Consider the following 23,808-nt stretch of genomic DNA (forward strand, 5'->3'; position numbering starts at 1 on the left):
CTTGACAGCTGAGAGAAGCCTGTTTATAAATCTATTTGAACCTCTCCTCTTCAGCATCTCACCAGGAGCTGTTCCTCTAGGCCCTACCAAGAGCCACTTTTGTGGTCTGTCTACCTCCCCTTTCTAAACCATAAATCCACTTTTGCAAGTTTCCAACAGTCCTCTCCCCAGCTTCTCACTGCAGTAAAGCTCCAGTCACCACATGTGAGTCTCTTTCCAGAATATTAAGACCTGCCAATAGTTGGCAGCAGCAAAATTAAATAAGAACTAATCACCACACTGGGCTTTTCAGTCAATAAAGCTGGATTATTTCTTCAACTAGTACCTGTTCAATTTAGGATATAAGTGCGGATTTGTAGCCCCCAGCCAGCAAAGGAATAGCCAACACCAGTGCTGAGAGAAGAAAAGTAAAAAATCCCCCATGCATATATGCAGTCCAGTCCCACTTGGTCCTGTTGAGGCAAAGCCATTAAAGCTACATTAAATTGACTATTCCAGATTTCCTGCTCACAGACTCACACTTGCACATACAAAATTAGAGTTCTTCTGACCTAGTTTCTCCTTCCTAGTATGTCAAAAGAAAAAGCAGCCATCCTGTACCCTCTCCACAAATATGAAATATGGGAGCTCCAGGCCAGTAACATACAGACCTGGAAATAAGGCTTTTTTCAAACCAAAATGATGCATTTGTACCACTGCAGAAGGTGGGTTCCACAGCCCAAGGTGCAGTAGCAATACCAGCAGAGGACAACAGTGACAGCTAACCTTCCCCCAGCACTGCACACCAGAGCAGCCCAGTCCAAAGAAAAGCTATCCACAAGCTACACACATTCACCAAAGCAAGAAGGGTCCAAGCCTACTCCCCATTCCTTCAGAAGCATTGCTAGCAACACGGTGACTCCAGCTCATCCTGATGTCATTCAAGGAAGGGACAATGAGTCTTGACTTAAAGCTAATGAAGATCAACATCTGGCCTCCATGAGTCTCACCACAGTAAGAAAATGCTGAGATATTCAATAACCCTTAAGACAACACAATTGTACATATCCTTCATTGGAAGTTATTCTCCCTCCAAATCAGACAACCCTCTCATTTTTAAAGCTCTACAGCACATTTCATAGATCCCCAGGACAGATTCCACGAATTGTTTGCAGTTGTATGACAAGCCCTCCTTCCAGTCCACACAAGACTGTTCATCTAGAAGAGTCAGAAGTCAATCAGTCCACAAGCATCAGCAAAAGCACTACTGCCAAGTGAATCCCGAGGTTTTCAATGCCATGTTAGATTAATGCAGCCTCAGCACAATCAGCCACTTCAACATATGCCTAATTCAAGCACACAGCTTCAACGGGACAATATATAAAAGGCTTGGCTAAGCTCAGTGTCTCTAAAAAGCTACAGTGCCAATTATAAATCATATCTATAGTCCCCAGAAGATCTAAAGTCACTACCAGCATTGTACCATGCTTCTTTGGATGCAGACATCAATTAGAGCACAGCAGCTGGACGCTCTCCTCATTGGAAGTCACTTATCTTCCATTTCAGACCAATAAGATATTACTCCTAAATGTTTAGATCTCATTCCCCCGAGAAATAAAGAGTTTCAACCTTGGCCAGCAAATGCTTGTGTCAAGATGAAATTGTTACCCTACTACTAAATGCTGTCAAGGTTTATGGGGTCTCGGAGGAGTTGGTCTATTTACTTACGAAGGCAGCTGTTTCGGGAACCACGGCCTCTTAACATCCCACTCCTAGAGACACCCTGTGTAAAGCAGGGCTGCTGCCAGGCTCACACCAAAAGCAGAGGGAACCCTCTCACACACAGGCAAACATTCAGCCTCCAACAGCAGATCACTGTCGTGGCTTTGTCTGTGGATGTCTGCAGGGGTGACAGCTCAGAAGCCACGCTGCACCTTTCCGACTCACTGCAGACTGGACACCCCGACTTCTGCAGCCCTCACAGGAGGCTGCTGGGGTCAGTTATCTGGGATTGCCTTTGTCAAGAAATGACAGCCTTGCTCCCTCCTTGCCGTGAGGGTTGTGGCCAGAGGGATGCCTTTAAAATGGGAGAACATCTCACTCCCAGATGCATTTTGGAGCAAAAAAAAAAAAAAGAAAAGCAATCTTAAAACTCTTTACTTTTTAAAACTAGGGTAGTTTTGTACCTCTATGTCTGTTTTTAAATTATAGTTGCTGAGCTGACCAGAAGGGTTATCAGGGATTAAAGCATTGTGTAATTGTGACACAACAACCCAAAGACTACAGCCTTCAACAGCAGGGATCTGTGCAACAGCCAACACACAGGCCGGGCATGTAGGCAGGCATTCCAAGGAGCCTCAGGGAAACTCAAAGCCAAGTGAGAGATGAGAAGGCATCTGGGCCAGAGCAGGTGACCATTCCTGTTCACCCAGTAGCACATGAGCATCACAGCCAAAGCCATTGCACTTGGGAGGGCTTGGTCTCGTGGAGCTGCTGGAAACCCTGCACACCACCTGAACAGAGGAGTTACAGGTGGGCCTTGAGAGAGACAACTCCGGTGGAAAGCCTTCCCCATCAGAAATCCCTACATCCCAGTTTTAAGCAGCTGCCATTACTTTTTAATATTTTCTTGTCCCTGTATAGGTGTCTGGAGAAACAACACCTCCCTACTGGATTCAGTCAAGTTTCTCACATCAGCCCAATTTTCACAGATCATCTGGAGATGGAGTTTTCTCCTGGTTTGGTGCTTTTTGAAGAGTTAACCCACAGCTTGTCATCAGCTCCTCATGCTTGGCTCTACAAGGCTCTTGGTTAGCAGGAGAGGATCAGATAACTGTCCAGCAGCAACAGTTTCAAGAAAGGACAATGGGGAGACCAAATCACTTCAAATTGTTGAGCAGAACTCTGCAAGAGAGGCTGTAAAAAAACCAAAATCCACAACTATACCAACAATCTGCCAAAACCATGTACTATAAACTCATTTTTACTTTGAATTGTCTTGACAAAGCTGCAAAATTATTTAAAAGAATATCGAAAACATGTTAATTTGCACATTTCTTATCTAGAAATACCTTTCTCACCCAACGGTTAACAAGCTGTGGGGAAGGGGAGGGAAGGCTTCTCACCTTTTTTCCTACATTTCACAGACTGCCTCCAGTAATGCCAGACCCAGCCGGGAGTCTGAATGTTTGGTCTTGACAGACACTCAAACTGGGTAGAAAACAAGGTCCCACAGCAAAAAGCAAGCTCCTGCCTGATGCATGCCAAAAAAACAGCCTGGAAGTCAGGGACAATCCACAGTTGCTGAAATGATTTGCAAGAATTTTTTGCCAGGGCGTAAAGTATTTCCCATAGCAAGACTTCTGTATTTCTTGGTGGCTTCTTACACTGTGAAACAATCCCATAAATTCAAGGAGATGCTTTTTATTTCAAATCCCAACGTCCAAAATTACTAAACACGGAGGGCGGGGACAAGAATTATTTTAGTTCTTTTGATATATGCATTATATAATTTTGATATAAGCATTTTGGATAAGACAAAGCAGAGGGACCTTTCTCACACAGACATCCCAGGAAGATGTGCTGGTCTTGCTTTGCAAGTCATCACGATGTCCCGTAAATCCAACCACCACCTTTTGCTTTCTGGAATCAGCTGTGTTCCCTGTCAAATTACAGCCCCATGACACCTTCCTGCCTTGGGAGTTCTCTGCTAACTCTGGTCCCTGGAGCCAGCCATGACATTATCTGACTCTTTGCAGAGCTCCAGGGTTTTTTATTAGCCCACACGAGCAGGCTGGAAACGTTAACACAACATGCGCACAGCAGCTAAGCAAGCCCTGCAGGACCACGGGGACCAGCACGCTGAAGACCAGTACAAAACAGGAAAATAAAGCAGGCAGGAAAGTCTGCTGGACTTTGGATTGTCAACTGAGAAATCCCATCCACAGCAGCAGTCCAAGCCCTCCTGCAGGCACAGGGTACCCCAAGAGCCCAGCATCCACCATCCACCCATCTCACCCCTGCCCACAATCCTTCCCCATACTCAGGAATGGGGTCAGCTCTTCAGATCCACCTTATCCAGCCCAAGGGAGACCCTGCACATCCCCACACGGGATTTGGCGTGCAGTCATAAACTGTGAGATTAATCAAGTGGGTGTAGGGATGTGAGAAGGGGATGGGAAACATTCATAACTGCTTCTAAATTAATTGCCGTTATTGTTATTTGATTTGCTAAACTCTCCAGGGCTAGATTTTATTTTAGAAAACTATGAACATATCAGATTAATCAACTTAAAATAAATGGGCTTGATTTATTTATTTCTGCTGTATCTACTCTTCTTTAAGCTTGGCAAGTCACTGCATTCTTTCCATCCTGTGAAAAGAAAAAGAGCAGGGGCTTTGCTTTATTATTATTTTAAAGCAACCTCTATGAAGCTTAGCAGTTCCATGAGTTTAAATCATGGCAGAGGTATGTTGTGAAGGAGGACAAGTGCAAGGCTGGAGCTGGTTTCCATATGTTGCAGATGCTGGTTTTGCACTGGGAGCCCACCAGCAGTCACATCACACAGATTTATTCCCCAATACTTCACACATCCAGAGAGTTGAAAAAGACACCCTACCAGATTTCAGCAGGGGCCATCCCAGTGGCAACACCCTGTCCAGCCACACTTCTTGCAGAAAGTCCTGCCAGAGAGGGAGAAGGTTAATCTCCTCTAGCCAGATTGCACTGTTCCTGAATCCTCTGGAAGTTGGGTCAGCATCCTCCCCCCCTCCTAATCCCCTGCCCTCAGCTTTAGCAATGCAGCAATGCCTCTGCCAGCAAACTAAAAAGAAAAGCCCTCACATATATTATTCTGAAGAATATTAATCTCGTGTTCCACAGAATATTAAGTGGATTACATCTGCAGCCTCCAAGGAGAAAAACGTTGATTTCCATGTATCTTGTGCTATTATTCACCCCTATTAGTTTTTCTACCAGCCTAACGTTAGTCATGACAATTTCCTGTTAATCAGTGCAGAGCTCAACTGGCTCAACAGACCAAGCAAGGAGAGCAAGTGTGACCTCTCTGTGGGCACAAGGAACATCAGACCACTGTGGCACTGTTGATTCACAAGACAACATTCAAGGTGAAAAACAACGTCAGCTTCTTTTTTTTTTTATGACTTCCTGGTGTGATTGCCCCTGAACATTAACATCTCTTTGTAAAGGTAACAGAATAGCACAGATCCTTCAAAAGAAAATTGCTGACATCACTTGAAACTTGTCCTTAATTGAGATATAGCAAACATGAAGAGATGGACATTTCTGGCCTGGAAAAAATGGCGAGGAGGGGACTCAACAAAAACTTGAGGTTCCTGTTCTCATACCCATGGGCACTGCAGCCACCACCAGTACCTTCCCTAAACACCCCCTCCAGCTCAGGAAACCCAGCCCTTCACTGGGTAACCATTCAAACCATTGCAAAGTGCCACCAGCTGACTTTACTAGAGTTTTACACTTTCTTTGCAGAGGTGTTAATGACTCTAAAAAAGCACAAGACTCAAATAAGCAGCTTTAATACCATTTAAATGCTTATGATTAGGAGAAACTGAGAGAGCCTGCAAGGGCCAGACTCTCAGAGGGCGGCACATCCATTGAAGCTGCTGCTCATGTGAGAGGAGTGTAAATTACTCAGCATGGAGTAAGCAAGATCAAAGCCACTCCAAAAGGATTCAACCCACTGACAGCCATGCAAACTCAGCCCAAGCTTTTCTGAATATTTCACAAGCAGGCTGATGAGTTTAAAAGGCCAAAAGGGGTGTTTTGATGATGCTGCACAAAGCAAGGAAGGAAACAAAATCTCAGGACATATGTTTCTCTCTAGACACGTTACACGACCAAGAACTCAGCTCCAGCTTGATACATGGAGATATTCATACTTTCTGTTGACATCCTGCTGGTCTGTGCAGGGAAGAGGCACACAGCTTTTCTGCTGTAATTCCCAGGCTCCCTCCCCTTTTTTATAGGTCTTACAGTAATTTCAATTCTACACAATAAACATCAGAACTGATAAGAAAATCCTTATCAGATGAAGTAACTTACAGCTTCCCACATGGGCGAGACAGAGAGCTAATGGCTAGAAAAACAGATAAGGGTGCTCACAACCAGGAATCAAATCCACATATTCCAGCAACAATACACCGTCTCAGAAAGTAAAATAAACAGTAAAACGAACTCTGCTAGGCCACCCTAAATCCTCAGAGAGCATCACCTCACCCCAGCTAGCAGACCCAGCTGGCCCATCACCACCTCTGCTGGTCAGAAGGAGGGCAGCTGCTGCCGTTTTATTATAAGCCAACTGCAGTGTGTGCCCAGCTGAGCTCCAGTCCACCTCACAGCCCCAGGCTACATCAAGGAAGATAAATTACTGCAAAACCAAGAGTCTTCTGCAATTCTTCTCTCCTCTGAAGACCCGATGTATTGAAAAGGAATAATTCACTACGCAGGGACCCCATTTCAACTGTCAGTTTCCCCAGACTCAAAGCGCTCTAAAGTCAGGATGGACTTTTTGTTTGGGGTAACACCGACTACCACCATACTGCAATCCCTTCAGCATCTATCCCGAGGCCCAAACAAACTCCAGTGCTCCATCTCATCCCTGCCAGAGATCCAGACTGTTCAGTAACATTCAAACTCATGGCAAGCTGCTGGCAGCACAGTTGCACCTTGGGTTCCCCATATCACTTCGTCTAAACCAGAGACGCAGGATGTGATCCTCACCACTGAGTCTTTCCGAGAGCTCTAATCTAATGGGTATTATCTCTCCATCTGCTTCATCTCCTGAAAATTGACGCCTGCAAGTTATTTCCCTTCCCTCATGTCCCAAACATCACTGTATTGGCAAGTATACAAGAAAAGCATTTATCCAGAGGAATTTGCTCATCAAGCCTTGCAGACGCTAAAACCACAGGTTATCTAATCTTAGGAGAGCATAGTTCAATGGCTACAGCACAGGATGAGAGGCCAAAGGGTTTGACTTCTACTCTCAGCTCTGCCAGAGCTGCGTGGCTTGTGAGGGAGTCTAGGGAAGATGCTTGACCCCTCCTCACCTTGATTTCCCCTGCTATGAGACTCTCCTAGAGCTCCTTTCCTCACAGGGGATCTTATCTACAAAGTCCTCATTAGCATGTGAAAAGAGTTACCAATCTCCGGATGTGTATGTAAAGCCAAGTCTGAAGGAGTGGAGAAGCAGCACTGGCCAGGGAGCCTGGAGACACATCCTCTTCAGTGCTCAACAGACTGAGCACACTGCACTCTCTACATCTGTGCTCAGAGGAACATTTGAATCCTTTCCCTCTACTGGGAAGGCAAACCCCAGCAATTTCCTTTTTCTTGAGAAAACTCAGAGGAAAGATTAAATTCCATGTCTCTATAAGTCAAGGAAATCATGTGAGATTCTTCCCATGAAGTACTGAGAGAACCCCACCACCTCTAGTCAGTCACCTGCAGAACTACCCCACAGGCTACCCTGCCACAGAACAGGATAACCCTCCCAGGCATAACCCTTGCTCTGGATGCCAATGAGTGGCAGAACCAGACTGATCAGAAGAAAAACTAGAAGTCTGCTCTCACTGTTGAGCAAAATCTGGATGAGGAGGTGAGGAAATCCAGACCCAGCACAGATGTCCCACAGGTATGACCAGAGCCTCACTCCTAGGGTCTTGCTTACAGCTCAACTCCTGCTGGGGTACAGAAAGGGCTTTTTTGGTATTAAACAGAAACTTCTAGATGAAAACCAACTGATTATCAACAAGTAAGCTAATATTTCAGTTCTGTTGCGGAGGATGTAGAATTACCCCACTGGGCCTGTTCCCATCTTTCCCAGTTGCCTCAGTTAACCTTGAAGGCAGATCACATCAACCACACCAGTGCCAGCAACCAGCTGGGACTGCTCCAGTTCAGCAAGACCTTTGCCCCTAAGATACATCCACAAACTTCCTGCTTCCTCCCAAGTGGCAAAAGACAGTGCAGTGTCCACCCTGGTCAAGCCACATGGAACAGAAAGGTCTCAGACCAGCAGCTGGCTCAAGAACTTGAAGAAAAAATAAAAAAGGCTCACTCTTTTTAAGCAAAAAATGTCCTATTGTTCCATAACTAATAGAAAGCAGAAGAGGTTTTTATGGACTTACTGAGAAATGAGGGTGAGCATTAGAAAGCACATTTTGGTATTTCATGATCACAAGGTGAGCTGCTTGCATAATACTGACAAAGAACATGAATGCTGATATCACAAGGCAGTTATGAAACTTGGGTTTTAAATGCTGAATAACAATAACACAGCAATTAAGTCTCATAAGTGATTTTTTTTTTCCTTCCTTTTTTCTCCTTAACTGCTAAGGCTGGTTTCCCAAAGATTGGTAGATGCTGCAACCTCCAACTGTGGTATGACTGTCCTCTCTGAGGAGGTGCACACGTGATGGATGCCCTCTGCTCCCACCTTCTCACAGCGCCAGGGATCCATCCCACCCCACAGCCTCACCACCAGTCACATCCCTTTTTCAGACCTAGCCCAGGGGAGGCTTCAAGCTCACAGCAAGAGACAGGCTGTGACCCTGTGAGGAGCAGAATGAGGGAATAAACCCAAATAACTGCATTCTGTGAGTTAACTGCTGAACCTCCAATGAGCTCCTCAGTCTTCCTCCCTGATGGTTTTTGACACAAGCACGTGCTCTTGTGAATTGCTCCAGTGTGACCAGGGCACACCACCTCCCCTACAAGAAGCATAATATAGAGCAGCAAAATGCCATGAAAATCAAGGGCAAATGAACACAGAAGACAGTCCCTCCCCCTAACACCACTTCTATTTTTAGGCAGCCATATTAGCTTGGAGCAGTTTTACTCGTTTCTGATAATGAGCAGAGCTTTTGCATCTTCTCTCGAGGACGCTTCCTCCATGCAGGCACTTAGCTTTACACCACAGCACGGAAGAGGTCACGTCAGCTGGCGAAAGCAAACCCACATTTTACTGTGAAAGGGCCTTGGGAAAGCAACTTCAGCTTTGAACTTACGCCCCTTCTCCCCTGTCAACCACACTGCTCCCTTTTTTAAGCGGTGCAGCCCGTCCACCTGCCTTTCAGTCACATGATACAGCCTTTGCCTATTCAAACCTGTAATGCTTTCACTCCACCCGACCCAGGTGGGATCCAGCTGCTCAATGAAAACCAACAGCTCTGGTTTGCTTTATCAAAGAGCAAAATCCCTCCTTAGTGTGGGTCCCCTCTGGTGCTGAAGGTGACAAGGATGGCCACAGGCATGACAAGAGCTACCAAGAGCTGCCATAGTGGCAGGACCACTGGGCTAAAGTGGGAACTTGCTAAAGAATAGGATGATAATCATCAAATGAGCAAGACAAAATGAAGATGTGTACAAGATCTGTGTCCCACTGCACTGGCAGGTTCTTTTCAGGAAGTGATGTTCCTCTGACCCTCAGAGAGCTATTCCTAACTACACACCAATTTTCTGCAATGCAACCACTTGTACATTCAATGTCCTTTAGTTGCTTCAGACTGCCTTGACAGGAACATCTGTCCTTCAGGTCCATCCCTTCTCATCTCTTCAAACCTCAACCTTCCTCCACAGCCCTTCACCACTACCCTGCTGTCTCGTTGTGCCCACACTGGTGCTGCATAAGGCAGTAGGATCTGTCAGTCCTGTCTGGACTGCCAACAGGCAAAGTCCAGAGGGCAAGAGACACCTTGGTACAGGTGGCAGAGATGAGGGGCAGTGGAGGTAGGCAGCTTCTCCCCCAGAAAATGAAAGTGTGGCAGCCCGGGGGTCTCTGGCTGTTGTGGTGCATCACTTGGGGGAAGAGGGAAGGCAAGACCTCACATATTTATCACCTTTTTTTTTTTTCTGAATTTTCAATAAACTACTTGAAGTTATTTGCCTTTGGGATAATGAACTTTCAGGAAGGCCTTTTTCCATGCTTCTCTACAATTACGAGATCTAGGGAAAAATACTCTTCTCTCAAGTTAATTACTTGTGTCAGCACTTCAGAGGATTGCATGACCACAGACATAATCATCAGGCTTTTGACAAGTGAGAAAGCCTTCCCCATGAGCAAGGTGCCCCTCTGCAACGTGAAAGGGTACCAAGCCACAGGCTGAGCCCAGGAGTCAGTCACTTCTTGGTGAGCTCCCACCCCTGGTCACAGGCACCTTCACACTAGCTCTCACTTTCTTCTGTGGATTGTGAAATCTCATTTATAGAGGAAAAGTACTAGTTCAATAAGAGGAAGCATTTAAGACAGGTAGTAGATGATTAACAAGTGAGTCCTCAAGTGAATTGCTGCAGGAGCACCACTGGTTCCTTAAGGCCATAAAAAACTTCTCGTCCTGCACCCACTTGGCAGACGTCAGAGGAGCTCATGAAGGGACAGTATCTGGCAAACCCCTGCTGCAGGGGCTGACACAGCCACAGACTACAGCTCTTCACCTCCCCTCCCCATGCCCCAGACTTTTAACTTTAAGTGTCCAGCCCAGGGCTCCTTATCATGGGTATCCCAGGAGGGGATTCCCACAGAGGATCCTGTTCCTACCTTCCTGCTCTGCCAGCAGCCAGGCTGCCCTAAAGACCTCCCTCCTCATGCTGAGCCTTTGCAGAGGTGGCCATGGTTTTCCAGGCCCACTGCACAGCTGAGCACCCACCCACCTCCCTCCCACCAGCAGGCACTTGCCCTCCAGCCAGCTCAGCCATCTGGCAGGAAGGAGAGTTATCAGGGTCCCCACCCTTGGGCAACATCACATCAAGGCAGCAGGCTGGGGAGGAGAGGTACAGAGTGCTGTGTGGCTCTTTTAAACCAAGGCCAAAGAAGAAGTAGCATTTTTGCTCAGAGCCTTTGCCTTTTCGTGCTGGAGTCCCACAGAGCCAAGTAAAGGTGCTTCAGTGCTCTTAAGTATCAGCTGCTTTTAGGCAATAATACCCTGAACATCCTTCTTCACCCTGGCTTTTATAGCACACCGTTAAGAAGTTACAGGGATTTGGCACTTTCTCCTTACCAGGTCATCACTAACAAGTGACTCATATTATATTGCAAGAGTGAGTCATCTTGGCAGAGGTCACAATCCTAAGTGACAACTACTCTTCAATTATTTCCTTCAAGTTGAATTAAAGGTATATTGTTATGCTAATTTTACATCTGTTCCATTCCATCTTTCCTTCCACTGTCTCCAGAGCAACCTGGGATTTCAGCTCATGGTCCAAACCACCTCTGGAAGAGCTCTTTCACCAGGGTGGAGTTACAGGTTGTCACAAAACATGGATATGCCAATGGGAGGTGATCTGGATGGGCTTCCAGTTATGGCATTTAATAGCTAAAGAAGCACGAGCTCCCCATCCATCACTTCTCCTACTGCTGCTCCACAGGGACAATGAGCTGCTGTCCCTGCCATCTTCCTGCCCTGTTCATGCTTTATTGTAGCAATTGCTCAAGGATCCGGGGCTTGCCCAGAGCTCAAACACAACCACCTTCAGGCTGACACATCACATCGTTGCCTCCACGAGGCAGGGGCAAAGCTCAACAAGCAAAATCACTTTGAACTATGCCCAGCATCACATGAATGTTGAAGAAATTATCACAAGCCATGAACAGGGCTGGTATAAAGAGGGGCATTTTCCATTTGCTAGCCAAGCAGTCCCACATTTCAACAGGACTTCAGCTTCTCCTCTCCACTCCCCTTCTCTCACCCCACACACAACACCAAGCTCATCACACCCATTACAGCTCCCCAGTCATTGAACCAGAACAGACAGCATCCTTGCCAGGGCAGGGCACAGTCACTGCAGGACACTTGGCTCAGGGAACACGGTTTTGCCCATTAGAAAACACAGTCATTACCAGGCTGGTCACCAGTGGAGCACTCTGTTTACATTTACAGCAGTCAAACACAGTCACACTGGCTGCGATGATCACTTTGGAGAGCATTTGTAAACTGCTCTCACTACTGGAATCCCATTTAGCTATTACAGCCTCTTCAGCCACACTAACACACCGATCCCCACAGAATAGCAATGGGAAGAGCAGAGTCATCACACTATTTACTGAAGCTAATCAATACCTAAAGGCTGAAGATTTATTGCACTGAAGACAGCCTGTCTGCATGGCCAGAAAACACATTTAAAGTCCTTTTCATTTTGTTGCTTTGGCCTCTGGTTTTTCTCTAAGAACAGCTTCCTGGCACACCCATCTTTCTTCCCTCCCAAAATGGTGACATCTGCAGGCACACTAGAGAAGCCCCCTCACCCCAAACACCTACTCTGAGTTTTCAGTGGGAGGGTAAAACACAAACCCCACAAGTTTAAGGCCATTACACCTTCCCTTCCAGCCACATTTCATGTGCAGTAACAGGTCTATGGCTATTTTGGCATCTCCCATCAAAGTGAGTAGCTTGGAGAATTCTGGCCTGCATTTTGAAGAAGGTCTACGTGCCAGCGACAGGGACACGGGCTGTGCCAGTCATAGCTACACCACGCTGTCCTACTGCACTCAAGAGGGAACAGTTAGGTCCATGCTTATTTTTGTATACATTTATATATATAAATATTTTTTAGATATAAATAAATAGAAGAACTTTGTAAGTGCCCCACAAAGCCCACAGCAATATCTGACTTGCTGTGTTTTGGGGGTGACCACCCACAGTGCTGAGATACCCCATGAGTGTCATGACTAATGAGCCACAACTGGGGAGATTCACTGAGCTGCACCATCAATGCTCATTCTCTGTTTTCATCTTGGCTCATGTTTTGGGGAGCAGAAGCAGTTAGGCAACAGCCATCAGGTTTAGTGTTCCTGGAGCACCAACATGAATTAGAACAATGAACAGCTACCAGGTAAACACTTTTCTTTTTGTCGTTATATCAGTTATATGGCCCTCAGTGTAAAAGAATCAAAGAATGGTTTGGGTTGGAAGGGGCCTTAGAGTTCATCCCCTACCACAGGCAGGGATGCCACCCATCAGACCAGGTTGCTCAAAACCTTATCCAGGCTGGCCCTGAGCACTTCCAGGGATGGGTCATCCACCATTTCTCTAGGCAATCTGTTCCAGTGCCTCACCACCCTCTTAACACATCTAAGAAAGATGGTAGTGAGGGAGGAGATCTGCACCTTCACTTCTGCCAGTTTATCTCAAAATCACACTAAGCTTTTATGCTTGTGTATGAAAGAGAAAGGAAGAGGCAAATATATTCTGATTTAAAGAGAGATTTCTATTGTTGCCTGGACATCAAACAGCAACCAATTAGTCCTGCGAGGATCTGACCCACAAATTATGAAAATAAATGCCTCTGAAGCTTTGATCTCTTGTATTTCTATAGCATGCTACAGAGGTTATTAGACACATTTATTAGATTCAAGCTGTGCGATCTTTTCCTCAGCAAATGCTCTACCACCTCCAATGCATCCTACAGTCACCATCCAGCAGATTAAGGGCATGGTCCCAAACAGTCACTTCTGTCATGCACTGAACACATGACTCAGCTGGCAGCAGGCTTTTTCCTGCTGAGTTTCAAAATTAGGAGAAAAGGGAATTTTTAAAAGGAAGTGCGGGGAAACTGTCAGCCACCTAAATTTTTTTTTTGTTAGTTTATAAAGGAATATGTATCTGAGGCAAAAATCCCTGGCTTCTAAAGAGTGTTGCTTTCAGAACCACGAACTGTTCTAAAAGCACCACTAAAAGCAACGCTTTTTGCACCCCAATGGAGGGACCGAGCAAAAGCTATAACAAAAGGTTCTGAGCACTGTGAAGCTGAAAACCACACGTGCACACACGTGAAGAGAAACACCCACCCTCGCTGCAGCAGCAGCAATGAAAACCGAGAGGATGTTCCACTCGCATTGCTAAGGCTTTACTCAGAAGAGCAACTCACTGCTCACAGCAGCTGCACAAACCCAGCAGCGCCTGCGCTCGCCAGAGGCTATGGCTGTTTTCAGCCTGAGTGCACCCGTGGGAAGGATGGGACTGTGTCACCCGCTCAGGCCTCACTCGCTGACAGGAGGGTGGTGTTTGCACAAAGCTGTTAATATCTGACAGGGTTCCTGTGGTAGAGCAGAGTTGGTTCCCTGCAGCAGCAGAGCAAAGTGCTCACCTTTTGCTGCTCGGGGTAACTCAGCACCTGAGCACAGGGCAGTAAACGCTGCTTGCTCACCTCGGATGGAAGGAGGAGGTGCTGCTATCCAATCTGGATACTCTTGTGCTGCCCATCTGATTACCATCATCCATCATTTACTACCAACACCCAACCTTGAACTTCTGCCAAGCGCAGCAGCAAATTAACATGGAAAAGCAACATTCTCGATCAAACGGAAAGGTTTTCTGATTTGCCATTACAAAATAAAATCAGGCGTGCAGAGAGTTATAACTGAGTGCCAACTCAACTTCTTATCAGTGTTTTCCAACCTTGGTGGCTTTTCCTCTCCTTTCACTAATGACCCATTGCGGGAGCTCCCCAGGGCTGGGGCCCTACGTGCTGAGCATCCTCATCCCACTGCAGGAAGGGGATGTTCGGCCCCTTGCAGGGCTGATCTAGAAACAACCATGGAGGAGGAGTGCAGAGAGAGGGGGAGTATCCATTTCTCAAGGACCATGCTCCTTAGACAATCCTCCTTTAGAAATCATAAACGATTTATATGGAAAACATCAAATCTCAACTTACACGAATAATTTTCCTGAGCCCAGAGCAGACAGCCCATCAGAGTCAATGTGCACTCACAGTTCAAGGTGAAACAACAGGACATGAGGCGTGGACTGGGGAGAAGGAAATTAAACCCATTGGCGTTGTAAGTGGGAAATACCACCTCTCACTTCATGGAGTTATCAATGACTTAGACTGGTGGTTTTCAACCTGCAGCCTGTTTTAATGGCTGCGTGAAAAGTAACAAAGAAGGCACCTGAGTATCAGCAAATGGAAACCTCATCTGATGGAAGCTGTACACTTCCTACAGGTGAGCAGAGCAGCCAGGGCTAAAATGGACACCAGGAGGGAGAACAAGTCAGCCAAAGCCTCAGGAGAGGCTCAGGAGAGAATGTGGGTCTGCATTTCACTCCATAATGCTCCAGGTCTCTTCTGCAGCTGGCAGCAAAGGCAAACAACATGCATGGTCCTCAGGTACCCCAGGGTGAGCGGCTGCCTTCAGCTGGTAGGTCCTGAACCCTCAACACCATCCTCCCCACTCCAAGACACAACAGTTTTTACCAATGCTGTTTCTCCACACCACGCACCCTTTTGCCTGGTGGTAGCTTTTCACTGGGGGAAGCATGGGAAATCTAGCAGGATTCTCCCCCCTTTACGTCTGAGGCATGAAGAAATGAGACAGGGATCAATACTCTGTCCTTGGTCTGCAGGTCAGAGGCAGAGAACTCCCACTGGTGTCTATAATTACCCTCGCAAAGTGTAAGGGTGCATTAGGAGTCAGGCAAAGGTTTGCAGGAGCAGCTCAGAGCCCAAGCCCAAGAGGTGCTAGCAGCTTTTGTCTGACATGGCCCCACGTGAATGATGCCTTCCAAGGACACCTCTTCCACAGCTGAGTGATTCATTTCTGGAGATTTACATACAGATCAAATGCAAACCACTTCCCCCCTCACCCCACACAAACTGTACCACTACATCTGTGCGCCTGGCAGATAAAAACTACCTTCACATAGCAAGGACAAAAACATCCTCTAACTCCTCCTTCTTGCATGGATTAAAAATCAAACCCTTTATTTTAAATATGCACACCAATCAAATGCTCTTTGTTGTTTCAAACCTTGACTCAACAAAGTGCTTGCGCTCAAACTTCAGCCTGCTCAAGCATATGCTTTGCTATAAATTCACTCCAAAATATTAATTTTTATGGCTACCCAGTAGTGAGAACAGGGAGACTCTCCATCCCTTTAAAAACACCATACACTTTTGCATTGTGGAAGAATGCGTGGTCTAGTGAAATGTGTCCCTGTCCACGGCAGGAGAGTTGGAACTAGATGAGCTCTAAGGTCCCTTTGAACCCAAACCATTTCATGATTCTGTGGTTCAGAGACCAGTGTTCTACTGCCAAGATGTTATGGTTAAAAACCTAAAAGGCTCAAAAACACACGAAATATGTGGACACTGTCATGGTCCATAACTTACACATGCACTGAATGACACTGGAATAGGACAGATGAAGTCCCTCATGGAAGACTCCTGAAAGTGTTTATCCCCAGCAATTGTGACCATATATATTTATTTGCTGAAGATCTGTCCCAAATTTTGCATGGTAGCATATCATGAAAAACATAGCACAGATAGGCTTTTCATGTCTTTTTTAATCTCCAGAAGCCATCCCTAGTCAAATTTGTTCCTCTTTCTATTTAGGAAGAAGGTGACCTTTACAAAAGCTGCCCAAATTCTGTTGAGCTTCAGAGCTTTTTTTAAAAGGTGCTGAAAGAAGAAAACTAACATAATGCTGCCAGGATAATGCTCCTGAGTGGTGGCTTGCAGTGCTTATCCCCCATTAAAACTTTTCCTAAATCTTTAATGATGCTGAAATATGCCATAAACTGACAAAGTTCTGGAAACAGGACAATGCCAGCATGTTTGAGTTTTGTGGGTTTTTAAACATGCCAGCTTTTATCTACACTTGACAGTGACCAACTAATGCAAACAAACGGCCACAAACTTCACTTCTATACAAAGCAAAGCTAAAGGAAGAGTAGTGACATTTTTGGGTTTCATCTAATTCTTCCCAGCAACAGCTAATACCCACTGGCTCCTTAATTCTGTGCTGTCTCCTCTCCAAGACTGAGCATTAAAGGCCAGGCTTTTCCAAAACAGCTAATGATTTTAGGATCCAGTTTCCAGAAAGTGCACAATCAGCACTTCACCAGAGTAAATAACAAAAGCTCGGGTTTTGTTAATGAGTTCAAAACAAAATCAACATTCAGGTACATGAAGAAAACAATTACTTCTTCCCCAAAAAGGATCTTCTTAAAAAAATTCCCAGCCCTGTAGGAAACCCTCAGCCAAGCCGTACATCCCAGGTGAGCTTGGTGACCTATGCCCAAGATGAGCCCCTCATCTAGAAGACAAGGAGCAACTATGAGCAGAAGGGTTGTCGGCCCTAGGCCAGCGCCAACCTAGGGGTTATCAGCTCTCTGAGAAAAGTTTTCCTTCCTGAGAGCTCTTATAACCTCCCACACACCTTGCAAAGCACCCCAGATGAATTCAGCTGTGGCAGCTACTGCAGAGGAGCCCAGTGCCACCACTGGCACATCAGCCAGAGGCCCGGCCCTGCAGATGGATGCAGCAGAGGAAAAGCTATTGACCTGAATATTTGAGAAGGATCAAGGCCACTGCCTTCAGCAAGAGATGACAGGCTCTTGCATTTGCTAAGACAAAAAAAAAAAAAAAAGACGGGGGAAAAAAGCCAAACCCAGCCCCATCTTTCTGCTCTCTCCTATTGGGATCAGCTGTGGATTTAGCACCAGAGAGCACGGCACACTGCATCCCTCCTCACACTCATTCCCATTTTATGGTAAAAATCTGCTTCTCAAACGTGCCTGTCAACAGCCTGTGCGAACACCCATGTTAATCATTATTCTGCTAATAACACTGCCAGGTCACCTGGCTATTAAACATGCTGAGTGGACTAGCAAAAATATCTCCTTGCCCATACAAAAGAACATTATAATGTAGTTTATCTTATCCCCTTGTCAGTATAATATGCAGCACTACCTGTTAAATGGCCTCATCACTTTAAATTACAGTTTTCTGCAACATTAACAATACTCATTACCAGCACCACCACCAGAACATCTCTGTTTCAAGAATCCTTCTGATGTCGAGGGCTTTACACTGCCCTTTCCTGGCACGCTCAGCCCTCTGCACCCACACAGGGACACCTGGGTACCACGGCAGTGAGCACAGTGCACAGTGATGGATAGGAACATGTCACGAAGGAGGCAGGAGCCGGCCTGAACTGAGCTTACTCGATGCATCAGGCCGTGCATTTTAATCAGAATTCAGCGCTTTGTTCCTGGCCCAGCCACCAGCACGTCAAACAGATGCACTGCTGTGGTGGAGCCCAACTGCGTGGCCAAAATAAACTCCAGTGTGGCAAAAACAGGAGGTCCTGCTACCTCCTATGTCACCTTTCAGCCCAGCCCTACAAATCCCACCCCCTAAGCCAGTGGGGAAAGATAAGCTGAAATGAATGATGGTGTGCAAGGTTCTGCTCGTGCCATGCTCAGCCTTCAACAGCATATTGCTGTCCTGCAAATCCACTTCCCTCTCTTGGGACGGGGGTAGGGAAGCCAAAGCAAAGGACAGGGTAAACTGGTAGTCAAAGGTCCACCTTTCTTGCACACATTTGCTTATTGCTTATAAACCCCAGCCTCTTGGAACATTTCAGTGACTCAAACTTGGAGATAAGTGGCCTGAACGTTTCCTTTCCCCCCTGCTGGGAACAAATCATCCCCTTCACCAGATTTCTGAGTCACTACCTGCTCCCAGCTTTTCACATTGCCCTCCCTCACCCCTTCAAACATGCAGACAGCACAAGAGCAACATCTCCTCTACCCAGACTCACCTACAAACCCGCAGCAATGTGACACTTCTTTTCTAATAAATAAAATTTTGCAAGGCTTGGGGAATTACTCCTCCCTGCCATGTTTTGTGCTCAGGCAGCAAATTTACTATTGATTTCTGATTCAGACCCCATGGAATGATTCATGCTTTGTGCCCTATCTGCTGAATTTATGACCTTTAACAATTATTCTAAGTGCTAGAAGAGCTTAGTTTAGAAGAAGATCTATTCCTTGGCAAATTAAGCTCCTATTCTTGTCTCGCTTGCAAACCACCCCATCCCTCATCATTTACAGGAAAGTGTCAGAGCAGGTCTCTCCCCCCCGAGAGGGGCAGAGGTCCAAGTGGCAGGAGCCCTGTGCTGCCAGACTGGCCACTTCTGGGCAGGGGGACGAGGCTGGACAGGGGGACATGGTTTTGCACTCCCACCCTGCTGTTGGTCCTCTCGTTTCAGGTCCCCTTATTACCCTGAAATGCCAGCACAGCTCTGCTGACAGACCAGGCACTGCCGGTGGGTCTCCGGGGGAGGTAGGGAATATACATTTCCTCCCAAAGTGAAAACAAAACCCTGATTGTATCTGGTGTGCATTGTTATTAAAAAGCCACAAACACAGGGAAAAAAAAACCCCTAAGCATGTGTGCATACAGTTTTTAAAAGAAATTTTACCCTAGTTCAAATGCACTTCCCAACACAGATGTTAAAAAAAGAATATTAAAATAAAAAAAACATTTTCAGAGGGCGGGGAAGAAACGATACCCCTCCCCCACAAACGATACTGCTCTCCTGGATTAACTCCACTGGATTCAGCAACCTTTCTCCCAAGACACCTTCCACCTACGAGGGTAAGTGAGCTCCAGGTCTGTTTTTAAGCTGGATGGGTCCCCCAGTCCAATCTCATCTACAGTGTGTATCGCTGAGCAATCATTTACACTATTAATCATCTAGAAACTCACCAGGAAGAAAGTAGGGCAAGTGAATAAAGATAGATTTCTCTTTTTTTTTCTTGCACTGAAGCAAATAATATTTCTAAAAATACACTTGTGCAAGTCTTCAGCGGATTCTGCTTAATTTTATTTATTTGTCTATGCCAGCAGGCTGCGAGAAGCAGCCTCGCTGTTGCCTCCCGCATAAACGCTGCTTCCCTCAATGACTCCCCATGCTCGTTCCTTCCCAACGAGCTGTTCTTACGGCCAAAAGGATGGAGAAAGGGGGAAAAGGAAGAAAGTTACAGGAAAAACGGACCGGGGGGACATCAGGCCACAGCCCACGCCGAGGCTGATACGTCTGACGAGTCTGACATTTCAAGGGTACACGCTGGGCTTCTTTTTCCAGGGGGGCGAGGAGGAGGCAGCACGCAGGGACACAGCGGGAGAGGGATGGAGACAGGCTGCGGGGCCGGGAGAGCGGGGGGAGTGCGGGCTCTGGGGCGCAGCCCCGCACCCCGGAGATGTCCGACCCCACCATTCCCGTGGGGGGCTCCGGGAGGGGGGACCGGCCCCGCGCCACCCGGTCCCCCGGCGCGGGGACCCGCCCGGGCGCGTCCCCGCAGCGCGGCGCGGGCGCACACACAGACACGCACACACCTGCCGTGCCCGCAGCCCTGCACGGCGCCTACATACACACACATGTGTACACACACACGTGCACACGCACACACGTGCGGGCACACACACATGTGTAGGTGCACACGCACACGCGGCGGCGGGCACGCACATGCACGCGCACACGGTTACCCACCCGCATTCACATACGTGCGGGCGCGCATCACACACACGGAGCCCCACCGCCCCCCCCCACCGGGGCACGGATGGAGGGATGGAGGGATGGAGGGATGGATGGCGGCGGTGCCTCTCCCGCATCCCCTCCCCGCGAGCCCCGGCCCTGCGCCTCACCCGCAGCGCCGAGAGGTCGATCTCGTCCAGGCTCCGCGCCGGGGAGTCGCTCGCCATGTTTCCGCCGCCGGCCAGGCGGCCCCGCCGCCACCGAGCGGGCAGTGGCGGCCGCCGCGGCGCTGGCGCTATTTAACGCCTCTCCTCATGCGGGGCGCCGGGGAAGGAGAAGCCGCCGCCGCCGCCGCCGCCGCCCCTGCCCCTTCCGCCCGCAGTGGGGCTCGAGCTACGGGCGGCCAGGCAGGCAGGGCTCGCCGCGGGCTGCGCCGGGATGGCGGCGGCGGCGGCGCATCGCCGCGCCCGCCCCGCACCGCGCCCGCACGGCCCCGGCCCTGTCTGTCACCGCGGGGGCGGCACCGCCCCGCCCGCAGGGGGCGGTGCCGCGCGGGGGCGGGCTGAGCCCCCCCGAGGGACGGGCGGGGGCTGCGCCGGGACCGCCGCGCTGCGCAGGGAAGGGGCCGCGATGGAGCCTCGGGGGGCTGCGGGACCCTCGGTGGTGCGCCCGCGATGCCCCACAAACGGGGTTGTTCGGTACCCAGACACCCCCGACTGGGAGCGGGCGGGAAGGATCCAGGCTGGACCTGGGCAGAAGGGTCCAGGGATCCAGGCTGGAGCTAGGCAGAAAGGTTCAGGGATCCAGGCTGGACCTGGGTCCCCCCACCCCAGGAGACCAGTGGTGCCTGACAGCTTTGGTGGGAAAAGCTGCCCCATTTTGGACGCTGAACCCAGATTCTGCCAGGCAGGAGTGTGGGAAACACCAGGGCCTCTCCAGCAGCCGCCTGCCTGCCCTGTGCTCCTCGGGATGCTCAGCCCCCGTGCTGCCCCTTCTGCAGATGGATCCACATATCACACCTGGATTTGGCAGCCTCTTGCTGACCTGTTCCTTCCGCACTCAGGAGCCACCCCAAGCCCCACCGACTCCCGTTCTTGTCCTGAGCAGGAATAACAGATTGATGCTGTGTTTGGAATTGGCCAAACCCCTTCCAAAGCCAGCAATAGCTAGGTAGAGTCAGCTTTTAGTTTTCCTTATTTCCCTTTTTCGGATGTGGTTCCTGCCAAACCAGGTGCCGTATATAAATATATATGTATAAAAAATCTGTTGCCTTTGAGAGAACCGTATGGAAGCTGTACTTACAACATCAACTTGTGTCAGGAGCTTACAATATGCAGATCTGGGAAGCGGAAACCCTACACATGAGTCAATTGGCAGGCAGATGGGATTTTCTTACACTTTCTGATTGGAGATGTGCTTTAAAAGTAATAATAAATGGTTTTACAAACAGTTGTGCAGTTGGGGGGGGTGGGGTGCTGCTGCTGGTGCCGGAGGTGCAGCCTCTCTGGGCAGGACTGGGGGACAGTCAGACCAAAGGACAGAAGGAGATGATGAAATGTCCCCAGGAGCAGCAGGATCGGTGCCATCGGTGCCTCCGCCCTAGGCAGCAGGGGGCCGGCATCCCTGGCTTATCAGCATTATTTGTCCTGATGGCAGGAGGGGGTGACAGGAACTGGGGATGGCAGCACCGGTGTTTCAGCTTGCAGGGCTGTGAGGGTGCAGCAGAATGTGATTTTTTTTGGTAATGAACTGCCCAAGTGGCAGGCAGCGGAAGCCGCGCAGGGCTGCACATCACCTGCAGCGACAGCAGCCTGCCTGGATTTATCCCCTTTTCCCAAGCTACAAATCATCACTGCTCGATATCATGCACAGTCATTAGCCCTCACTTGTATATAAAGAGGCAAATTTCATCAAAATGCTGAATTCAATAAAATAAACACCCAGGGCTCTCTAAGCACCCTCCTGAATCTTTCGTGGTGGTTTTTTTTTTAAACCAGATGTTGTCTGTGTCTGTTCCAGCCTAGGGATTGCAATGCTGCGCTTGTAGTTGGGAAGCTGGAAGCAAAACTGCCTGGAAACTAGTAACAAACCAATGCGAGACTTCCTCCTGCTGTCATTGTTCTCTGGGAGAGAAGGGAGGAACAAACAGGATGAGAGAGGACACTGGTTTGCTCTAATGTGCTTTCCATCTGAGAACACACAGGATTATTTGTGAAAAACATTAGGATTAATACATATATATATAAAAATATACATATCTATATATATTTCTGGTCCTACAGACTGACAGATTGCCCTGATCCTCAGCATGAAAGCAAAGTCCCAAGCTAAGCTGTTATTTTATTATGACCTACCCACTGCCTGTCAAGATGGAGAAAATGTAGAGGACCCTCCTGTTACCACTGACACAAGAATTGCATAAAGCGATAGAGGGAAGTGACAGGAAAATCCCAGAGAGGGCTGCTGTTTCCAGGCTGTCTGGGGAAAGGAGCAGCCTTGGTGGGGAGATGTGTGCCTGCTGACCTCTGGAGATACCAGGACTGCTGCACAGTCTGTACTGGTGCCCAGCCAGGCTCCAGGAAAACCTAGAACTGGGTAGTTCTTTTTTGCAGGAAACCTTTTCCATAAAAAGTTAAGTTTCCAATATGTTACTCTTTTATTTATTTACTTACTGGTATATCTGTGTCTCTCTGTACACTGTTTTTCTGCCAGGAGCATCTAAACAAAACCTTTCAGTTACAGTCACCGTGACTCAAAACAGAGTAGTCAGTCGAACTGGCTCAAAATATTTTGCTGTGAGTCAGTTCAGCAGGAAATTGTGTTTCCACCTGACAGGTCCCCCTGGTCATGGTGGCTGGACCCCGCTGTGTCACACCGTGGCCCCTCTTCCCACACGGTGCCCTGTGTTCCAGAGGGTGCTGGCACAGCTATAGGTGGGATGCAGCATGGGAAGGTCACCGACAAGCCAAACAAAGGTGTTGAGTTGCTACATCCCATCCTTCATTAAACAAGAGCCATGAAGAAAAGCAGTCCCTCCCAGCTCATCCCCCCCCATGTCCCTCATCAGCTCCATACCCGACATTTCTACTGCCACAGAAACTGGGATTTTTGTTCGGTGAAAAATCTTTTTTTTTCCCCGTTTTGTCTCCATTTGGGAAGTGGGGAAATGTGAAAATAGCATATTTCCTACAGGCCTTGGTCAGCCCAGTGAGCAATGAGCACCTTAATGACCCAAAGCTCTGCTGTCAGCAGTGGAGGGCCAATGTCAGTGACCCTGAGATCACCATTTTTGATTTACTCATTGAAGGGCATCAGCTCATATATAAACTACCTGGGTCACTTGACCTCTGCATGAAACTAAATTTAATTAACTAACAGTTAATTATATCGTGAGGGGATGTGTGTGGAATGAGAAAATCTAAGTGACACATAAGCCCTTGTCCGATTAGCAACAGCTTCAGGTGCTTTGGGCTTTGGATCATTATCCAAAATATGATCAAGAAAAGGAAAGAAGCAAACAGGGAAACAC

At 47.9% G+C, this 23,808-nt stretch overlaps 1 protein-coding gene across 10 annotated transcripts in view; it reads right to left on the reverse strand.

The window, feature by feature from the left end:
• The window catches only part of TNIK (TRAF2 and NCK interacting kinase), a 153,141-nt gene extending 132,451 nt beyond the window's left edge, over nt 1-20,690 (reverse strand). For 7 of the 10 annotated variants that reach the window (XM_032697640.1, XM_032697639.1, XM_032697636.1 and 4 more), the window contains exon 1: nt 20,450-20,690. In XM_032697640.1, coding sequence (XP_032553531.1) covers nt 20,450-20,506 — 57 coding nt within the window. In that variant the 5' untranslated portion in view covers nt 20,507-20,690. The remainder of the gene's footprint in view (nt 1-20,449) is intronic. The other 3 variants (XM_032697641.1, XM_032697643.1, XM_032697637.1) reach the window with 1 other exon arrangement.
• Nucleotides 20,691-23,808: the final 3,118 nt, after the last annotated feature.

The sequence above is a fragment of the Chiroxiphia lanceolata genome, chromosome 10 (assembly GCF_009829145.1).
Source record: "Chiroxiphia lanceolata isolate bChiLan1 chromosome 10, bChiLan1.pri, whole genome shotgun sequence".
Taxonomy (NCBI): Eukaryota; Metazoa; Chordata; class Aves; order Passeriformes; family Pipridae; genus Chiroxiphia; species Chiroxiphia lanceolata.